Source organism: Apium graveolens, chromosome 3 (assembly GCF_009905375.1).
Source record: "Apium graveolens cultivar Ventura chromosome 3, ASM990537v1, whole genome shotgun sequence".
Lineage (NCBI taxonomy): Eukaryota > Viridiplantae > Streptophyta > Magnoliopsida > Apiales > Apiaceae > Apium > Apium graveolens.
This window is the reverse complement of record NC_133649.1, coordinates 12263060-12286468: the sequence shown is the minus strand read 5'-3', so window position 1 is coordinate 12286468 and position 23409 is coordinate 12263060. Positions and strand designations below refer to the sequence as shown.

The window sequence follows — 23409 nt, the reverse complement described above, 5'->3', positions numbered from 1 at the left end:
TTTTGAGAATCTTTGACATAGCTTCTCATTAGTAGATCCAAAGATGATATCATTCACATAGATTTGAACTAGGATAATGTCATCACCATATTGCTTGTATAATAGAGTTTTTTCAATTTTGCCTCTAGTGAATCCATTCTTGATGAAGAATTCTGATAATGTATCATACCATGCTCTTAGTGCTTACTTCAAACCATAAAGAGCCTTTAATAGTCTGTACATAAAATCTGGAAATTTTGAATCTTCAAAGCCAGGAGGCTGTTGCACATGGACTTCTTCTTCTAGTCACCATTGAGAAATGCACTTTTCACATCCATTTGATATACCTTAACTCATTGTGCAGCAAATGCAAGAAAAATTCTTATTGCTTCAAGTCTTACTGTGACGGCCTCAACCCCACGGTCAGGAGTTGACGTCATCAACAACAATAATAATAAACATAATATAACCAATTCAATGATAGAATATAATACGAACCTTTTTTTCCAAGACCTTTTCCAGGTTTAAGTATAACTTAGGTTATAAATAACACAAATATAACTTATAACAAACCATCCTGACAAAACTAACTTAATACAGCAACTCGGCAGACCATCTTTGGTCCAACACCACTACCTCAGAGGAGCCTGACACGAGAGGAACTGAAACTCTGCCCTGACTACCACGAAAGAATCTCCTAGGCATCTGCAAGACATATATAAAACATTCTGCAAGGGTGAACAATCAATTGCTCAGCGGTACCACTACATGAATAATAAGTAAAACAATTTATGATAAAACAGTTATAGGAACATAATTCATAACTTGTTACAAAATAAGTAAAACATGTATAAAATGGATATCAAAACTAGTATGCTTTGTAAAACAAAAACAACAGTCGTGTGCTGTGCATAAATACCAGAGTTCAATTTTTAGCCTGCTATTTTCATTTTCAAACCACTGTCCATTGCTGGACCCATAAATCATCTGTCCCGTTACGGGGACCATAAACTATTTGTTCCGTTACGGGAACCATTAAACCAAAGTCAGATATAAAAGTGGATGAATTTTAGGGACAACTGATCAGTCTATCCCACCATAATCTGTTCCAAAACTCAGAGACTAGCTAGGTCTTTGTTATGCTGGACTAAGCGGCCTACCAGTGCGCGCATTCGACTTAGCCTCTTACATAACCATGCTGGGTCGTTACCTAATAACGGCCTCTTACGCAACTGACCATCCAATATTTGATTCGTGCTTATCCAGTTTCCAAAATCAATTACACCTATCTCTTTTTAAACGATTACAGCACACATTCTAAAAATCCTTTTTAATTTTTAATCACAATCTAGAGATAGTCATTTTCAGAAGATACTTTTTCTCCAAAACATCGTTTAGTAAAACATAATTAAATACGGGAATACATAACTTAAAACGTTATGTTCCAGTACGTAATTTAAATCAACAATCATTCATATATACTGAACTATAAAATATTAGTTCAGGGGTACTTGCCTTGCAGAGCTTTACAACTATTACTGATCAACTTTGAGCCAACTCGGACGCTCAGGATTTATCGTCTAACCACTAGATCACCTTGGATTCGACTTCAACACTCAGGTTCTTCGGTTGAGACCCTATTGAGCTCGTCGACTGTCCACTAGGTTATCATTAGTCCAACATCCACTTTCGGTTTCCCTGACTAGAACCTACAGGGTCGAAACACTCTATGTTAGACGTCCAAGTATGCTTGACATATCCTCAATAACAACCTACCCATTCGATAACAATCCCGACTCGTACTTATATGTACTATTATAATACAATAACACACACAATAGTCAGGGTTCATGTTCTCGAGAAATCGGTTTGGTGTTCGTTTTCAGAAAATACGTATACTCGTCATTTTACGAAATTAGGGGTTTACTGGGTTTTGACAAAACATTCACCACAACATACAATCAAGTTCGTATAAAGTATAAGTATATATATATATTCACTCGACGTCCCGATAATTACCGGATACGCTCCCGTATTCCCGTGATTTAATTTTCTGGAAATTGGGCAGCGTCTTCTTTGTTTATCGGACTACCCGTCGAAACAATTCGACGTCAAACTAATCAATTATAATCGCAATTCAACTTCACTGTTCCCAACTAAAAATTACAATTCCAATCACAACCCAGCAAACAAACAATCAATCCAAATAATTTCCGAACTGAATTATTTAACTATTATAACTTTTTATTTTGACTACAATAATATACGAACTAAAATATTTATTTTAAAATATTAGGACTCAGATAACGATCATCACGGTCCACCGTCCGCTCATCAAAATTCATCGCGGGCGGTGACAAAATTCCACGGGTACCCGATAAACTATCGGGTTTCCATCGTGAATTCTATCGATTAAATTCCTGAATAATCAAGATTAGCCATGCAATTAATCAAAAAAATTCAATCGAATCTTTCATAATTAACAAAAATAATAACCAAAATTTATCAAGAGTCAGGAACTCAATTCGAACAGCCCAACAGAGTGAACACAGGAGCACATCAACAGGGACACAACTACAGGACACACGCGCGCAAACGCGCACAGGAAAGGAACAAAACCGGCGACCAAGTCAACGGAAAAAGACAGGGAAGACGACGAATACCGGAAAATGCAACCGCCTGCGAAGCAACACCAAGAAGAGAAAGAAACAGGAAGATTTATATATAAATATAAGTGTATATATATGTTCTTAAGGAGAGAGAATTGATAGAGAGTAGAGAGGCTGAGAAGAGAGATTGATGTTCAGCCGAATAAACACAAGATAGGAAAAAAAATGAGCCACCCCCCCTCTCTACAGCACAGTCGCGTGTCCAACTAAAGGACACAGTTATTTTTATTCCCGATAGCCCTATGCTCAATCCTAATACGCGATATTATCGATTATTGCCGCGTACAAAAATTAATCAGAAAAACCCCTAAATAGTTTTGAAATATTGCAAATAATTTGAGGTTGCTAAAATAAAATTTTAATAATTATTAAGCTGTATTTGAAATGCAACTGTACCCGCATTTAACGAATAAACGGAATAACGTGCAGGTAAGATTAATCCCGAAAATTGCTAAAATAATTTTAAAATACTCAGAATATTATGAACTTCATAAAATACGAGTTTCATGATTTTTGAAGAATCCTGGAATTAAATACGAATTTTACAAACGACTACCATCAGAAAATCATGCAGGGCTAAATAATTGATGAAATATTGATTTCTAAATTTTATAAAATTCCAAAAAAATAATTATTGTAATTCTAAAACCATAAAAACAATTTTAGAGACATTTCAAGTATTCATACAAATAATTTTGTATTAAATCCACTTTTAAAAGTGAAAACAATTCAGTATACTTAATAAATAATTACACGAACAATCATGTACACCATAATCACCTACATAGATAAAAATAAAATAACACATAGCTGATAGAAGCTATACACATATATTATTCATTTAATAATTCCATAATTACACTTTAATTACATATAAAAGTATACGAGTCGTTACACTTACAACTGGAGAAAAAGTTTCATCATATTCAAGTCCTTCATGCCTTGTTTCTAGTAACAACAACATTTTCATCCATTTTATTCATGTACACCCACTTTGTTCCAATAATGCTTCTATTTCTTGGTGCAGGAACCAATTCCCAAACTTTGTTTCTTTCAAATTGATTTAGCTCTTCTTGCATAGCAGTTAAGTAGATTTTCTTCAGTTTTCTTAGGCTCAATTTAAGATAAGAAGCATGCATGTAGGCATTCATTTGTAATGGCACTTCTAGTCCTCACAACAGCATTAGGGTCACCAATAATAATGTCTCTTGTGTGATACATGTTCTATTTTCTGGTTTGATGACTAGAAGTATCCTCAGTTTCTTCATTGTTGGCATGACTTGGAGAACCATCATCTCTTTTTCTCTCTGAGTTTGTGCTATCAAATTCAGGTGAGATTCAATCTTGAGATGAATTTTCATTTGCATAATTCATTGGTTCACTAGCTTCTTCTTCTATTGTCTGCATTTTTTTCATCTTCATCTTCAGAATCACTGTCAAGGTTGAGATTTTCAAATTTCAAAGCTCCAGCTTCATTGTCATCAAGGCATTCCATGCCAAGATACTTGTCATCATCAAATGTCACATCTGTTTTCTCTATTATCTTCTTTTGCTCTAGCACATAGACTCTGTAAGCAGTCCTTTCCAATGAATAATTGAGAAAGATAGCTTCAAATACCTTGGAGTCAAATTTTCCAATATATACAGAGTTATCTTTTAACACAAAGCACTTATTTCCACATGAAGATGCTTAACTGTAGGCTTCTTCTTAGACATTATTAAGTAGGGTGATTTTCCAATGCTTTAATTCACCAGGTACCTATTCTAAGTATAACACGTTGTGTTAACAGCTTCTTCCCAAAAACTAGTTGACAACTTGGCATCCTGCAATATTGTCCTTGCAGCTTCAACTAGAGTTCTGTTCTTTCTTTCAACCACATCATTTTATTGAGGTGTTCTTGGAGCAGAGAACTCTTGAGTAATGCCTTTCTCTTTACATAATCCATTTAGTATGGAATTTATGAACTCGGTACCATTGTCACTCCCCAGTCTTTTCACAGAGTTTTGATCTTCAATATGTTTCTCAATCTATTTTATGTGTTCAATGATAATGTGTGGAGTTTTATTTTTTGAATGCATAAATTTCACCCAAGTGTATCTTGAGTAGTCATCCACCATTACCAGTGCATATCTCTTCTTAGAATTGGACATGACATTTACTGGACCAAACAAATCCATATGGATAAGTTGTAGTCGAGCATTGATAGAATTCACAACTTTGCTTTTATGACTTGATCTCTTCATTTTACCTTTCGGACAAGCTTCACGAACTTCATTTTGAACAAACTCCAAGGCTGGCATGTCTCTCACCAATTCTCTTTTCACAAGAGTGTTGATTTCTTTGAATTTTAACTAATAGAGCTTCTTATGCCAGAGTCTGCTTTGTTCAGTTGATGCCTTAGTGAGAAACAACTCATTTTGTCCTTGTTTGTTGAATTCATGTCTATAATAAATATGATTCCCTTTCTTACTCTTTTGAGAGCAATTTCACCAGTCTTCTTGCTTGTGATTGAACAATATTCTTCGTCACAAACAACTTTGAAGCCCTTATCTGTAAATTGACTAACACTTAGAAGATTAAATTTAAGACCTCCATTCAGTGCTACATCTTGAATGACAACATTTCCATAAATCAAACTACCATATTCCATTGTAATTCCGTTGATGTTGACTTCAAATGTCTCCAAAGGGCCAACCATCTCCTCAAGTTATGTTAGTAGGGCTTTATTACCTGTCATGTGCCTGGAACATCCACTGTCAATGAGCCACATGACTTTATTCTTCTTGCCCTGCACACAACGAGGTTTACGTGTTTTTAGCTACCCAAGCAGTGTTGGGAACATTCTTATTCTTGGAAGAGTTAACAGCAGTAGAACTTGAACAAATTTCTTAGCTTGATTAACATTTTCATTTTTTATCACAGATCTAAGATTAACTTCTTTTATATCTTTTTCTTAGGTTATGACATCCAGTCATCACTTTTATATTGCATGGAATGCAATCAAACTTATCACAAAAAGAGTATGGATCATCTGTTTGAGCTTCATTGTACTTGCATGCCCCATACTTTAGCTCACTAACAATCTTTTTATAAAGATGAGTTAGGTGATTTGTTGAGACACATCTTTGACACTGTTTTCTAGGGGTATCTACAACATATGCATAATTGTTGCTTTTGTTGACTCCTATCTTTCCATTTCCATTCTTCTTCTTCTTATTCTGTATTTGTGCTTTTATTTTTGGCTTTAGTTACTGGTGTCTTGATGATTGGACTAGTCTCAGGTTATTTCTCACTTTCAGTGTTGACAGTTGATTTGACATTTTTTGTTCATCCTCATCTGCAATTTCTTGCTTGATGATGACTTATTCTTCACTGAAATTCACCTCAAAGGCTTTGAAAAATGGTGCATTCACCTTTCGAAGAACAACAAGAACTTCCTTGTTCACACTTTCCTTGCCTTTTTCAACTTGACTTTTCTTTTGAGATGAACCAGCCTCATAGTCTAGACCAATTGCTATGTTAGCACAGGGTTTGTTCTTTTCATGATACTGACCAACTAATTGAGATGCATTTTTAAATGACTTAAGCTTAAGTTTATCTTTCTCAATTTTATCTCTCAGTACAGCTTCTACTTCCTCTACCTATTTCAGCTTATTTTTAAGATATTCATTTTCTTGCCTAACTGACTCTAGGCTTACAAGCTGCAACTCTAGTTCTTGTTTCTCAATTTCAAGTTTCTCATTCACTTTTGATAGTCTATTCATCTCCTCATTGGCAGCCCCCATGACATTTTTACACTCATCTTTTCAACAGTTTCCTTATATTGTGAAGCATTTAAATCAATGGTGGTTGGGATAGGTACCTCAGACTTTGATGTAAATGATTCTCCTTCCTCTGAGGATATGAGAGCATAATTTCCATATTCTTCACTGTCATCTTTATCATCTGTGTCATCTTAACTTTTTCCCTCAGCAATATAAGCTTTTCCCTGTTGCTTCTTCGGAAGTGCTTCATATTTAGCTTCAAGCTTCAAGTATGCCTTATCTTTCTTCACCCTTTTTGGCTTTATGCATTATGTGCCAAAGTGGCCAAGCTCATCACAATTATAACATCTAATTTTAGATCTCCACATATCCTGATTTATAACCATATTTGCCAACTGCACTTATCTGATTTTTTCCCTTCCGGTTGTTGTTGTAGGATGTTTGACATTTGCTCTTGAAGTACCTGAGCTTCTTAACTCTTATGTTAAAAAACTTCCTTGCCATGTAGGCCATAGACTGATCCATTTCATCCAACTCAGCAAGAGTGTAAAACTCATCCTCTTTCAACTCCAGAATGACTTTCTTTTGAGGTTTCTTATTTTTCTGCTCAACAGGTTGTATAACTTGAGTCTGAGATTTAGTTTCATCTTTAGTTATTTTCTGATTATTAGCTACCAAGGCACTTGACACATCCACAATATGTCCTTGACTCAGCTTTAATGATTTTCTCTGCATCATCTCTAGCTCATAAGTTTTGAGAATACTATATAAAACCTCCAAAGTTATCCTCCCCAGACCTCTTCCTTCTCTTATTGCAGTGATCTTTTGTTCTAAATGGTCAAGAACAATGAACATGAGTTTTAGATTGACCTCCTCAACTTCGTAGAACTTGTCATGCAGCTGCAAGTCATTTATCAATTTATTGAACATTTCAAAAACCCAAGTAATACCTTCTTTAGGTTTAGCCATAAAATCCTTATATTATGAGATCAATTCAATTTTTCTCTGGTTTGATCTCACTTCCTCGGTATCTTCATAAATAATCTCCATCTTCTCTCAAATCTGCTTGGCTAACTTACAACTGATAATGTTGTTGTACATGACATTCTCAAGAGATTCAATTAGAATGAGTTGCAAGTTATTGTCAAGTGAAACTTTCTCATTTTCTAGTTAAGTGTATGTAGATGGATCTTTAGGAGCAAAGTGAACAGGAATGACCGTATCACATTCAGTTGCTTCAGGTACCCTCGCCATAGGTCCATGCTTCAAAATTTCAAGATATAGTGGATGAGCCATCCTGATGAACAACATCATTTTCTTGTTTCATTTAGTGTAGTTCACTTTGTCAAAGACAAGAATCTTGACACTGCTAACTTTCTGTGCACTCATACTTCCAAGATCTAATATGTTTACATTTAGATTTTGTTTTGACACCACTTGATAGGTATGAAGTGCAACATAGATGGGCGGGGTGAATGTGTTTTCTTGATTTTTACTTTCTTGGAAATCAAGTTTAGTGTTTTACTGCTAGATATGAATTTGTATAATTAACTTAATATAAAAGACACAAAAGCAATTATCAAAATTCACTTGATTTATATTAAATCAAATTAGTAGTGCTACAAATTTGTGTTCTTGAATAATAAGAACTCAGTTACTTTTTTTGAGAGAATACATGATTTCTAGATCTGTTTTTTTGTTAGATCTAAACAAAGGACCTGTAACATTTTTTATAGAACAACATGCACAATTTACAGAAATTATATAAAAATAGACTAACACATTTTCTAAAGCTAATTTGTCTATTTTTATTTTAAGTGCGGCAAATCTGCATATAATCTTCTAGGTCTGTGACCCTCCATTGTCCAATTCATCTTGACCCCTGATCTTGCACTCCTAAAGCTCATTTGTAGACTTTCCATTTCAGTGATAAAACGGTTTCTTGACTGATAATCTTGAATATTCAATTTGGTTATATTCAGTAAATTTGAGGTGTTATAGAGATCTCCATAGATGTGTAGAGACGTCTCATGTCGATATGTATAATGACCGATCAATATCTCCAGTTCTCTATATGCAGTTTGGCTTGTCGACATATCCACTCCTCTACATGCAATTGTGACTTGTCGATATCTCCACTTCTCTACATATAGTTCTAACTTGTCGACATCTCCACTTCTTTACATGCCGTTTTGACTTGTCGATTTCTCCACTTCTCTATATGCAGTTTTGTCTTGTCGACATCTCCACTTCTCTACAAGTAGAATGACATCTCTACAAGTAGAGTGACTTCTCTACAAGTTATTTTGACTTCTCGATAGACATATCTGCGCTTCTTAATCTGTGACTTGTCGATATGTGACTTAGAACATTTTTTCAAAAACAACATTATTAAATTCCAAGCTTCTAGACTTCTCTATGAGGCATAATCATGCTTGATCTTCTTCCAGAGTTTATTCCTTAGCTTGATGGTTGTTCATAGAAAAATCTCTCAGTCTCATCCCCTTAACATTTTTACAGACTCAAGAAATACAATTAAAAAATACAAATTAATTATCATACAACCAAATCTTAGGGTTGTCAAGATAACTTAGTCTTATTATATAGAGGCATGTCTTGCACAACAACAACACTTCTGTAAACAGAAAAGATGTGTTATACACACCTAGACATTAATTATTGTCTAATGTAAAAAACTTAAATCATCAATAAAGAAAGCGATGTAATATCATAAAAATATATGTGATATGTTTGTGTTTTGAGAGAGTCGAGAGAAAAAAAAGACAATAAAAAAGATTTAAGAAAGAGAGAGACACATGAGAATTGAAAAAATATCAGGGACATGAATGAATTTTATCACAAAAGGGGGAAAACTCTTCATGTCTTTTTTTTACGTTGTTAAAAAGTAGTTTGGACATCGGGTTTGTTTAGAGTTGATGTATAAAACTCTCTTTAATAATAATTCCAAATCTACCGATGTTAAAAATATCTTTAACATCCGTTATTTTTTACAGTGATATATATGAGATGATGTCTATTAACTATTTTCTTGTAGTGCAAATTTTACACAAACTGAAAATTTAAAAATTATACGCTTTATATTCTGAAACATTGCTTAGATAATGACACGTTTCCATAAAAGATAATCGAGCCAGATCCCGATTCTAACTTGAAATAAGATGAAATATACTTGCTTTGATATAGTCAACTCCGGAAGTCTACGAGCCCACCCAAAAAATCACGATTTATTGTTGGTATATAATACCTTGCGCTATTACAAACTCCTTGCTTAAATTTGTGAAGGTCCGAGTCATTAGGCCTGATCATATAGCTCTAATTCTTTAATCATTGTGAGATTAAATTGGGTGATTTTATATCCCGTCTCCTAACCTCTATCCATTATGCTATGATACTAAGCTTTATCCATCACTTCTAATAACTTTACATGTCAAACTTTTGATAGTCGGATATGATACAATATGTGACAACATCGATCAAATTCGAGCATTTCCATAAATAGGATCACCTCTCGATTCCAATTTTGAAATAAACCATAATACACATCCCATATGCAACCAATTTGGGTTTTGCGCAAGCACATTATAAGTCCCAAAAAAATCATGTTTTGTTTGTACATCGAGTAATGTTTTATTTTATAAACTCAACAAAAATTTTAAATCTACCCAATATTAGACTGGGTGTTACATATAATTTCTCTTTTTCTATATCTAAATAAATTAATAATAGTATTGATAATTTTATTTCAATGTTAATTTCAAATATTATATATATATATTATAATTTCCTTTAAATTTTTACTCTCGAAATTTAATAACACCATGCTATATATAATAAACTAACGAGAATTGCTGAGTTTTTCAAAAAAATTCATTAAAAGTTTTTCAAAATGTTGATGTGTTACATAGTATATGGCAACTTTTCTAAAATATTATACGACCCCACATATATGCATACGCAACCACGAATTAAAATTCTCCATGTGTTACCACATCATTTGGATGAAGATTCTTTAGGAAGATTTTTGAAAAATATAGCAACACTCTAAACTAATTAGTGTCCTTACATTTTAATTTTGTGTTTACCTTCCCTTTTTTTTTATCGGATATTTACCTTTGTTTTGACATTAGCTTATTAAGAGTTCGATACTTTATCATATATAATATAGGATATGCATATCAATGGCTAAAATTAGAGTAAACTATTATAAAAATTAATATATATTAGCTAGTCCTTTGCAAATTGTTCCTAAGTTTTTTCAGTTTTTACGAAATTTCAAAGAGATATTAGATATTCTCTTGGTATTTACTTTTATAAATAGTATTATTAGACATTTTTGACGAGCTTCCATTGTACTATTGATTTCATTAATATAATTACACTCTATTAGCCATCCGTTAGCCAAACGTTATTCTTGACGTGCCAAATGCAAAAGCCAATTTTAAAGTGATATCATTAAAAATATATTTTCTCTTATTTTTTAAATTAAATATATTTTATGTAATTAAAAATTAAGAATAATGGTGATTAAATAGATAATATCAATTTAACTAATTTAATAATTTATGAGTTTTTGGTTATATTTTTCCAAATTTTCATATACTAACGATAATACGAATAAAATGAAATAGAATAATAAAAATAAACATATTTAAGAATTATGGTTATTTAAAATACATAGTTTTTACTATTTATTATCTATTATTTTATAATATTTTGAACAATAATAATCATTTTTTAAATTGTTGTAAAATTATAAGTGAAATTGTTATAGTAAGTGAATTGAATAGAGTCCATTATGAATATAAAATTGGACAGAAAATTAATTAATGACTTAAAGCTCATGGATACATTACTATTTGTTAGAGTATCTTCAATACTTGTTGTATAAAATTATTGGTTAAATAATGTAAAATACATTTTTCAATAGAACTTATAATGATCGGTTATATTTTAAAAAAATATGTTATCATTATATTATATTGTTATAAATAGATTATTTTATTTTGATATGATAAAGTATGATACAACATTTTTCTATAGGTTTGTAGAGTTTTAACCAATATGACCAATATTACTTCTAAATTTTTAGTTAAGGGAAATATCAAATTGAAGCGACCAAAATTTTACAAATTCACTTTTTATTTAAGGCATGTCACATAGGATTTCTAAGGGTTTTAAAGTAATGGAGATACTTTGAGAGTTTTAAGAGGGTGTATTCAATTGGTATTTTGAAGGGTTTTTATCGATTTTGATTTTTTTTTTATCGTAGGTAACCCGCAGCCACTATCCTTCGGGTGCGCACTGTATAAACCATACGGGCTCACGCAATAGTCTGCAAATCACGTGAACCAAGATAAACCGCATTTAAGCGACATGCTCTCACTCAGGAGGCATAATCATAAATTCTTCTCTCCTGGAATTCGAACCTGTGACCAAGAGGATAGTTTTCCTCTCTTTAACCAACTGAGTCAACCCTTGCGGACTGATTTTGAAAATTATGAGGTACTCAACTTGGTTTTTAAATAATTCTTTAAAGTATGATGGTATTCAATAAGAATTGGAAAAGTCTTTTAAAATCTCTGTGTCAATTTATATTTTAATAAGTCAATCAAAATTTTGCGGTATTTAATTTAGATTTTAAAAAGTCCATCAAAATCTGATAATATTCAAAAGTCCATGAATTTTCTTTTAATTAAAAAAGTTATGGATTTTGATGGATTTGCTAGTACATTTTTAATATTTTAAAATCTCTTCAAAATACATGAGATTTTGATGGATTTCTGAAAAATTTCACAAAAATATACAAGACTTTACGAGATTTTTGGTAAACTCAATCAAAATCCACAAATAATTAAAATCAACGAAAATCTTATAAAATTTATAAATTATTAAAAATACTTTAAAATCTGAAATGAATACACCCCTTAAGTAATTAGCGGGCATATACAGGTAAATTGTAAAAATATGAAAAATTATATGAATTTGGTAACGGAAAATGGTACCACTAAAAGTCAAAAACATTTAATTGGCCCGTAAGGGTTGACTCCGTTGGTTAAAGAGTGGAAAACTATACTTTTGGTCACATGTTCGAATCCCACATGAGGAGAATTTACCTTAGTTCACGTGGTTTGCAGGCTATTACGTGAGCCGTAGGGTTTACCCGGTGCACACTCGAATGGTAACGGCTGCGGGTTAATTACGATAAAAAAAACCATTTAATTGTCTCAAATACAAAAAGATAATTATAAAATGACATATTTTTATAAAAGTAATATTTATTTGATGGAGTGATAGTACATACACGAAACTATATACACAATGGTAACATTTACAAGTGAAAAATGTTAGATGTTACTGCTAATAAAATTCAATACTAAAATGATAACATGAATAATTTTTCAATTATAAATTATTATTAAAATATTTTGTAAATTATAAATCCCAATACTCGTAAAGAATAAGAAATAGTGACGTTCAAACTCAAATTGTGGTGAAGTTTATTTTACTTATATATTAGTATAATTATTCATATTCAAATATTGAACTTATAATGGTTTATTCTTTGTTTCCATTTGTTAAATAAAAAGAGATCAACAAGATTTAGATTTATCACTTTTCTCTTATTTAAATTGGATGACCATATTTTTGGATCATATATAAAAGAAAATTAATAAATTTCAAATAAATTTAAATTTCTTGTAACATTTTATCAGGATACACTATAAAAAATTATATAAATAAGCAATTTTTCTCTAAAAAAAATAATATATATTAACAAATCCTCTTTCCAAATTGCTCCACTTTGGATTCATCCTTTTTATGAAAAGCTATTAATTTGAATATTTTAAAATCCCAACTATCTAACAATATTCATAAAATGTACTTTAGAAAAGGCACAAAGTTTGTTAAAGTAATTTATATTTATATGTTGAGCACCTTCATGTATATCCAAAAATAATTTTAATGGGTATGTTCTATTTATTTTTGTTTAAATAAAAAACATCATATACGTTAAAATAACAAATTTTTTCAAAAAATTTCAATTTTTTGTAACATTTTATTAATTCAGAGTCAACAAATCATTTGTAACCGTAAAAATTATTTATATTTATATAAGGATATCACTATCCGAATTATAATTTTAATAGGCATGTTTTATGTTCATATTTATTTAAATTAGAGTAACTCTAACCGAAAACTATAATACTATAGTAGTGTAAATTTTGGTATAAAATTAATTTCAACAGATATTATAATTTAGTATAACATATTCTTATTTAAACATTTATTGTAATATAAATGAATTGAAGTTGATTTTATAAATAATATAATTTTGACATTAAAATAGTATCAAAATTATACTATTTTAATGTTATTGGTCCAAGATGGTCTATGACCAAAATAATAACTTTATATTTATATTTCTTATCATTGAAAACGGAACGACGTAAGCAAAAAAAACAATTATTTTCAAAAAAAAATAAATTTCTTGTAACATTTTATCAATTCAGAGTCGCGACCATTGGTGACCGATAGCAACTAAATTGAATTAAAAATATTTATAAAAATACATAAATAAGCAGTTTGTCTCTAAAAAATACACATACTAGCAAGTCCTCTCTCTCGCTGCTCAAGTTGTTCCCCTCTCTCTCTGGCTTCAAATCTCTCTCGTTTCAAATTAACCCACACAAATAAGGTATATAAATTTATCTAACTCTATATATAAATATAATTAACGGATCTATATTTCGTAATTTCTGTTTCTTTTTTACTTCTCTCGCTCTCTCTTCTCTCCTTCTCTCTCTAGGGTTTCTATTCTCTCCCTCTCTCTCTATCTCTCTCCCATGTCTGCTTATCTCTCTTGGTTTTGCAGGTTTTTGCGTGTTTTTTCACGGTTTTTACCCCAATTTCATCGAAAAGAGGTGAAAAGGAGGTGATGTGTCTGTGAATTGGAGAGATTGATGGAGATTGTGGAGAATAGCGAGGTGCGATCTGAGGAAATGAATGTGCGTGTCGGTGAGAAGAGAGAGATGAGTGGTGATGATGATGTGGAGGTTAGGGTTAATAAGAAGGCGAGAAATTGCGGTGAAGTGAAGGGGAATTTGAAGAGAGTGGCGGAGATTGTGTTGGTGTTGGAGACTTTGGGGAAAATGAGGGGAGGGAGGGCTCCGACACAAGTGGAGGTTGAGATGATGAGTGAAGCTAGAGGGAAATTGGCGGAGGTTTGTCGAGAATTTAAGCCCAAAGATGTGTTTCCTAGAGAGGCATTTGGTGTGGTTATTGATGATCTCGGTCTTAGTAACAATGAACAGATGTTAGGGTTTCGGCCGCCTAATGTTCAAATTGCTCAGAAATTGAAGCTCACTCAAGAAAAGGTGATGTTGTTATCTTGCTATTTGAATTTTGTTACTGTTATTTTTGGTTTTAGTTAAGGTTGCTTTTCGTTATACATGAATTGGGTATAAATTGGCGGTAGCTTTTTGTTATATTTGAATTGGGGATAAATTGACTGTAGTTAGGTACTTAAGATGGATATAACGAATTATTATGTGATTGTGCTATCTTGGTATGAATGTTTTAGAGGATTTTTGGTATACCATCCACCTTCGAATTGTATAATTTACTGTAAGATTTAAGGGGAAACTAGTTTGCATTAAAGTTATAATTCGGTAACCAAACGGGCTAGGTAAAAATAACATATGAAAGATAAAATTTTGAAAAACCCTAACTTCTTCGTATAAGTGTCTACAGTAGGAATTGTTAATGGAACTACAAACATCAAATATGAGAATGCCGATGGTAATTAGATTCAAAACTACCTAGTAATCACCTAAATTCTCCTGATTGCTCAGACGCGAGTGGCACAAAGAGACTCGATGGGGGATTGTAGAGGTGGCTGGAAGAGCAAATTCTTTGTCAATGTTAGCCAATTAAGTTCTATATTAAGAACGAGAATAGAAATTGTAGTAATTTGATCAGAAACTACCCAATAACAACGGGCATTGATGTTGATTGCCGATCCGAGGTGAGGGGGCGGAAGGGATTGTAAAGGTATTGTTAGAACAGAACACTCGTTAAATTGGGTTATATAAACATGTGTGTGTAGAGGTGTATTCATTTTGTTTATTAGGCTGGGCCGGGATCTTAATCTCTCACTGGCCCCTTAAAATCTATTATTTCATTTTTGTAAGTAGCCCACATTTCCTCCAGTTACTCTGATGAGCCCAAGCCTTTTGCCATAGTTAATGAAAGCGCGCATAAGCGAGAAACGAGTCCTCATCGCATCGTGTAGGTGAAGCAATCCGAGCTTAAGCGGGCGCATAAGCATGATGTGGCATATTAGAGTGCTTTATTAAAAATTCACAATTCTTACCAAAAAAATATTAGTGACGGTTATTAAAATCAAATATAGTAGTCTTTAGACGCAAAATTAATTTGGGAAGTCCACATAAAACTCTAACGGCATATAAAGAAAAAAATTAAGATAAAAGCAGGAAGACTAAGATAACAATTAGAAAAGGTTGAGATTAAAGAATAGAATAATAGTATCCTAGGTCAGAAACACATGGATAATCAAATGTCACCAACACATTATCTAAAATGCGCCTTGTCCATGATAGTAATAATCTTTATGAATGCAAGTTCTATACCAACTCTTCATGATCATATTAACTTTAGTGTGACTTGTTCAATAAAATTATTGTAATTACTGTTATCAATTTTGTCATGTTTTAGCATCTCCATATGTTTGTTGAGTTTTATACGTATACTATGCTGCTTCATTTTGATGAATTGTGCGCTTCGTGTTTGCACGTTTGTTTCCTTTGATGATTCCATTAAGTCTATTATATTTGTGCTGCTAGTCTTATAATTTTGTACTCTGACGTTAGTATCTCCCTTGTCCTGTATCTCAGATGGAAAAATCGGACGAGTTTGCTGTACATTCTGCTTCGCGTTCATCTCAGAGGTTGCAAGCAAATGTTGGTTCAGCATCTGAAAGTGGATCATCTCAGGCTGTTCGAATGTTAACTTCACAGAAACCAAGTCAAGTGCCAACTGCTTCTGTAGGTCTCCAACCTGCTTCCCAGTTAGCTCGTGTTTCTGCAACAAACTCAACAGCTTTGCCATATCAACTGCCTACGAGTGAAGTAAGACCTCTGGTTCCCGGTGAAATACCTACCAGCCATGTTGGAAGGGATTCTTCTTCATTAGCATTGCCTAGAGCTGAGAGACCTCATTTTAGTTCGGATATGAAATATAATGGTGCTTACCCTTCACAAGCTCAAGGTAACTGATTAACTTTGTTTCTCCTCACTAACTAAAAAATTGACATCTTGTTGGTGATTGCTTGAATATCTTTATCGAGAGTATGTTAATTGCAGAAAATATACATGTCCAGAGTGTTTCTTGTTATATTATTACTGGCTGCCATTTATATAACAATAAATTGGTATCTATCGTTTCTTGTTATATTATTACTGGCTGCCATTTATATAACAATAAATTGTAATCTATCTATTGATTTCTATATTTACATCTGATGATCTTCTCATTGATGTTTTGCTAATACATATAATGGTTTTACTTTCCAGTTAATTACTCTGGTAATCATATTAGGCCTGTATCTGGGTCTGTTCAACCACTGCAATCTGCATTGTCAGTGAAAAATGCATCAAACAGTAGTGCACCATTTAATGCTTCTATAAAGGTTGAGGGAGCTGGTGGGATGTCACGAGTGATACCTCAAACCTCAAAGTCAATTGCTAGTCAGACTGCATCGGTGGACCCATTAAGCACGCAAAAACATATTCAGCAGGGGATTGAATCTGCGCAGGCACTTTCTTTGAGAAGTCAGCACACTGATATTGTTAATTTAGTCCAGAAGCTGTTACAACCAACGCTTCATGAGCGCCCTACTTGGGCTCCCCCTTCAAGGGATTACATGAACAAGTCTTTGGCTTGTCAATTGTGTAAGCTTATTTCACTCGAGGTTGACAATGTTTTAGTCTGCGATGGTTGTGAAAAAGGGTATCATCTGAAATGTCTCAAGATTAACAATCAAAAGTCGGTTCCTAGAGGTGAGTGGCATTGTGCAAAGTGTTTGTCTCTAAGCAATGGCAAAGCTCTACCTCCTAAATATGGCCGTGTCTTGAGAAATGCTATAACCGCACCCAAGGTTTCTTCTAATGCTACAACAGTTCACGTACCTCCAGAAAAGAAATTGGGAGCATTACCTGGGAAGGTAACTGGAAATGGTAAGTTTGGTTTACAAGGTGCTCCTGACGGTACTATGGAGAACAATATTAGGCCTATTGCAGCTGGTGCAGAGATGAAAGATAAAAGAGTGATGCATAACGAAATTGATGACAAATCCTCTGGTTGTGTTTCAACTGACATGATAAAAACCTCAGCTGATTCTTCTGCTGGCTTATCAGTTGAAACATCAGATGACAAGAAACTAATTGCTCAATCTGCCTCATATCCTTCAGCAGACCCTCAGACAGTCAAGAATAGCTCTAGTAACTCCATAAACCCTTCAACAAATTCTCATATCATCAACTTGCAGAAATCTGTCCCTGAATCAAATAATGAAGCTAAGCGAGATGAGCAAGGAACTCTACATACTAATCATGAAGTTTCTGAAACCAATTTTGGGCCTAATGAGCAAGATGTTACTTTGTCTGATGGCTTGCATCAAGTTGACTGGATTGGCGCTGTAATTAACGTGGTTGAGGAGAAGACTTATTATCAGTCTTGCTCAATTAATGGGGTCGTGTATAAAGTTCATGATCATGCATTATTTCGTTTGCAGAGCAACGTATTAACACCCTTTAAACTTCAGGTGAGCAATTGTCTGTGATGCGAGTTGTGACATTTAATTTTTTAATGTGATGAGATTTGTGATGGTAGACTTTTAATAGTTGCAGATTGTATAAAAAAAGCCTACCATTTAAGCAGAATTATGCCAGTTATCAAAGTTTTTAGTTTTAAGTCTGTGATGTTATCATGTGCAAACAGTTATGTCGTTAGGGATATATTAGGGATATATAGTTCTGTTCCTATTTCAGTAGAATATTGGTAGGAAGGTCAATTTTTTGTTTTGCTGCTATTGAAGTAGCATGTCTAATATTCAAGTCTGTTTGCTTGCAGAGTATGTGGGCGGATAGGAAAACAAGATCAATGTGGGTTATTGCATCCCGGTGCTACTTTCCTGCAGATCTGCCTAAGGGTGTTGGTCGCCCATTTGCTCCCGATAATAATGAGGTGAGTAAGTCATAGGGATGGGAGGTAAAATTACTTTTTGATGTGCTTCTTTTGGGAAGATCGATTAGTAAATTTCCCAATAAAAATCAGGGAAATCCTCAATTTAATTTATTCCTTGGCCTATTTGACTGGGAAAGCTAAACATATTAAGAATATAATGAACAGATATTGGCATTGTTTAAAATACAGGTTATATACATTGTCTACTTTTTTTAAGCATGATATATACCATATACACATTATACCTTAGGCTGCAAGCCTGAAACAAGCAGAGTTTCCAGATATTTCTTCTCTGGCATTGTATGCCTTTTTTATATTAGTGTCATGAAATAGAATGTGAAATCTAGTAAAAACAACGTAATCTGAGATAGAGAAAAGTAGCAGCCGTCTACATATTTAGATTGTATTCTTTGACACTGTGCTTAACAGGCAACATTATATTTTTGTTGTTATTAAGGCTCAAGACCCTTGACTTGATGTTGTCAAATTTAGCTAGGCTTATATTTTGATGGTTAGATTATATTTTCCCATTAATAAAGAATTTGGTGTACTAATTTACTTCTATCCTCTTTGGATTGTTTGACAACGTTTGACAACGTTTGACATGTCTTTGTGAAGCTGCTATGGCATTTAGAATCTATTACAATCTGAATATATATTGACATATACACGGAAAAATTCATTGTGGCTGATCAGTCTTAAGCAACTTGTCACCTTTTTTTAGGTATACGAGTCTAATCATGATACTGCAATGCGGGCTGGTTTGATAGAAGGCCCCTGTAAAGTTCTTCCACCACGACTGTTTGCTGAAGAAAGTCAAAGGAAAACTCGTCGAGGGACAGAAGCCCGTGGTGGACTACAGCCCCTTTTTGTTTGCAAGTATGCTAATGTCTTTTTCTTTACCTTAATAGATGTCAATACCATGCTAATATGTGCAAGACAAATGTGCAAAATTCAGATCAAAATATTTGTTTCAAAATTTGGGAAAAAGAATAATGGCAAATCTGAACCCGGCCCGAAACTTCAAACACTCGATCCAAATTTGTGTTTCTTCATGTTGGATTCGTGCCGTGTCGAATGTTGCCATCCCGATTGATATGTATATATTGTAACCAAAAATATGAATTTTATACGATAAAGTAGTCCTTGTAAAATTTATCATTCATAATCATAACAATCATTTTTTTTCTTAGATAACAAATATTGCATTTTTTTTAAACATGGCTCTGCTGTTAACAACTTGCTCTCCCCCATTCTTTATCACAGATGGTTCTTTGATGAACGAAAAGGGCTATTCCGTGATGTAACCAGCTGATTTTAGGTCACAAAGTTATGATGTTTTTGATTTGATACTCCGCGCCTCCTTATCTGTATCAGGTACGCCATTACCTACTTTGAATCACATTTCTGTTGTAGGCTCTACTATCATTCTGTAATTGATTATGGTGAAGAATCCCGAGTAAATTAAGAATGGATAACTAATCGAGCACAAACAGCGTATTGTATTATATCAATCTGGTAAAAAGGTTTTCCTTAATCAAACTGGTCTATTTTCTGTTTAAACTATGGGCAAAGTCGGAAAAGATGACAAGGATAAATCTACGTGAACTCATTCTAAGTATTGTCTTGCATGATATATCACTTGTGTTTCTACACACTCAAAAAGTGCCACTCCTGGCTCGCGCTAGGTTGCTACTAAGTATCTCGATGTGCACTATTGCTAGCATAGTCCCTTAAATAATCAACCTGTACTGTTAAATCCTGGTCTCATAGTTTCCTCATCCTAGATTTTAAATTTACAATGGATGTCCAATTATCTCGTTTAAATACCAGTATACCAGTCTTTCTTTAAACATGAGGATTTGCTGATTTTTGCAAGGAGATAAATCAGTTAAAACTATGAGGAAACATTTTCATCTATTTTCTTGAGCCTTTAGTTTGATTAAAGAATTATACATGATTTCTGCATTCTTTATAGTCTGGCATGCATAAGAATTTATACATGATATCTGCATTTTTCACAGTCTGGCATGCATATTTCATATTATGTTTCTTTTTGAATTTCAACTACCTTAATCTAGTTGCAACATATAACTGTCTTTAAAATGTAAACAAAGCGAAAGCTAGATATTTGTGTTCTTAGATTTGAAGTTATTCTTGAGATGCGTATTTATTTTAACAGATAAACAAGTGTAGAAATTAGTAACTAGGATTGCAATAGCGGTGCAAGTATTGTAGGTAAATGATACCTTGAAACATGTCGGTAATTTTATTGATAACTTTTTTATCATATCACAATTGTGCTTTTGCTCTAAGTTTGTGGATAGAATCCTAACTAGAGCTGCATGTTTCAACTTCCTGCACTTGGGAATATAAATGTGTGCGACTGTGCGATTATGCAAATTTAGTTAGGGAGTATTTATACAAAATTTAGTTAGGAAATAACCTTTCTTATGTGGCCTGAAAGGATCACGGGGTTGGCAACTTGGGATTTGGAAACTGATGGAATTGTTTGCTTTGCATCCTACTTCAGCATATGTCATTGTTTCAGTTATTTAGTAGGATCATTCAATAACTTGTTATTTTGCCCATGTACAATGAACATTAAATTATACTTTTTTTTGTAGATTCTTGACGGAATTGCGCATAGCAAGGAGGTGTATGGAAATAGTGGAGTAGTATTCATTGTCCTGTACCAAATGTAGCTTCAGATTTGTAGTCTGCAATCATCTTTGTTAGTTGTACATCTCAATAGAACATCTTTAATGTCTCAACCTAGAGTCTGTCATTACATATAATTTTTTTAGCTGATACCAAAAGATGTTTGCCGTGACCTTTTTTTCTTGCTAAATGATAAATGAATTTGACTTGATAGATGAGTTCTACCATATTTAGGTATAACTTATAAGTGATCTATTTATGTGTGATATGGTTTTGGATTATCAATACAATTACCTTGTACGCAATTTGGTAGTCAGGTCTCTTATTATTTGCTCAATTGTCATTTTCTCTTGCATCTTCTAAAAACGAGGGTGCGTTACTTTCTGAGATTGAAATTTTGGCCAGTCGGTCGCTGAACCCTCATTGTAGTACTAGTTGTTTATTAGGTGAATCGAGTCCGATTAACTCCCAGCTTTAACTAATACTGTATTACTTTGCAATTATAGGAATATGATTCTCACGAATACCACTTGTACCATTTCCATGAGTCAATATCATAGGAAAATGGGGGTACAATTAGAAATATCCCCAGGTATAATGACAGTTGGTCTCCAAAGAAATTCTAGAAAAGAAATATTAGGCTTCTGCATTCATAAGATAGCTTTACGGACAAATAGGTGTATCCATTGCAGGTTAGGAACCGTGGCATTGAAATGTTATTTCGAGAGCTCTTTTTTTCTTTCTTTTTTTAGTTCCGGAGCAAAGGTAGGGTAAAAAGGTGAAATATAAATTGTCTTTTTACACTTTTTTTGTTCCGGAAATAAGAAAAGAGCTCCGGAAGTAACATTTTCCGATACATAAACTATCACATGTTAGTGCGGCCTCATAGTGTAGTCAAGTTGATAAACAAATCATTGATAGAAGAAAAAACATGTGGAGTACAAGAAGCCGGGTAATGGCAGTCGATTTCAACACCTCGGAATGATACAAAATCTATCTTAACTTCCCTGCTGCATTAATTCATGCCATGTTGATTAATAATCACTGTTTCCAATAACCTAGCTAGCTTTGAACATAAGTTTATTTCATTTCTATGGCCTATCTATATCGCTAATATGTATCTCACATAATTGAAATCTATGAATGTACTTTAGTAAGAAGGCACGGTGCAGAGCTTAAAGGCTTTGCCTGTTTTTAACATGACATGTATCCGGATTATATAATTACACTGTCGGGGGGCAAGAAGCTTATAGTAAACGAGAGTTTTGGATAACATCTAGAGTACTGTTTGGGACATTATCATCATCTTCTCTCATAATTCACTGTTTCAGTATGTGTGTGTGTGTATAATTTCATACATAGAGTGTACCATAACAACATGTGTACTGTTTTCATAATTAACTGCCCTATATAATCATCTGTTATAAGGACCCTACAAGAATGCAGAAAAGAAAATCAAGTAAAATCGATCAAATATAGGATAAGTTTTGATTTTAACCTTTATTCAGTTTTTTTTTTGTCGTGATATAAATTAGTTACACGGGTTGTGAATATAGTTATAAGTGGGATGGAGGCGGGATGTTGTGCTAACTTGCTCCAGGATGAATCGGATGCTCGTAAGATGACCCGACGGATGGCTAACAATTATAAATATTATTGTGCCGGCATGATTGTTGTAGAGATGTTCCCTTAGATTGAAAACAAGCAGGAAACGGGGTGATCCAGGTTTCAGCTAAAGAAGAGGGATAATAAATATCTAGGTCCTAGGACAATGTTCGTGTAGGAATAGTGAGTTAACTAATATGGTGGGCTGCTAAGCAGTTTGATGAGAAGAAAAGTATGAAACACAGTAGGCTACAAGAGGTTTGCCTGATGAATCCAAAACCAAAAACAATAAATATGTTTCCCCTGAATAAAAGGTAGTAGTGTGTTCCTTTTACGAGTTGGTTGACAATGACATGACCATTCGTTTGATTAAAAGTCTCCTCTTCCCCTAATTCACCTGCGCCCCTTTTGTTCCGGTAAAACTCTCTAAACCTTACCTTCCCCC

General features: G+C 33.4%; 1 protein-coding gene across 2 annotated transcripts; it reads left to right on the top strand.

The window, feature by feature from the left end:
• The first annotated feature begins 14008 nt into the window (after window positions 1–14008).
• LOC141711701 (uncharacterized) lies at window positions 14009–21572 on the top strand. 2 transcript variants are annotated; one of them, XM_074514346.1, is made up of 8 exons: window positions 14009–14130; window positions 14308–14809; window positions 16349–16721; window positions 17027–18276; window positions 18585–18698; window positions 19423–19577; window positions 19965–20075; window positions 21326–21572. In XM_074514346.1, the coding sequence occupies exons 2-7, from the start codon at window positions 14396–14398 to the stop codon at window positions 20011–20013; spliced, it is 2355 nt and encodes a 784-aa protein (XP_074370447.1). In that variant the 5' UTR covers window positions 14009–14130; window positions 14308–14395; the 3' UTR covers window positions 20014–20075; window positions 21326–21572. The 2 variants fall into 2 exon arrangements, with proteins under 2 accessions (XP_074370447.1, XP_074370448.1); XM_074514347.1 differs by lacking the exon at window positions 14009–14130 and having other exon boundaries at window positions 14189–14809.
• The last annotated feature ends 1837 nt before the right edge of the window (window positions 21573–23409 follow it).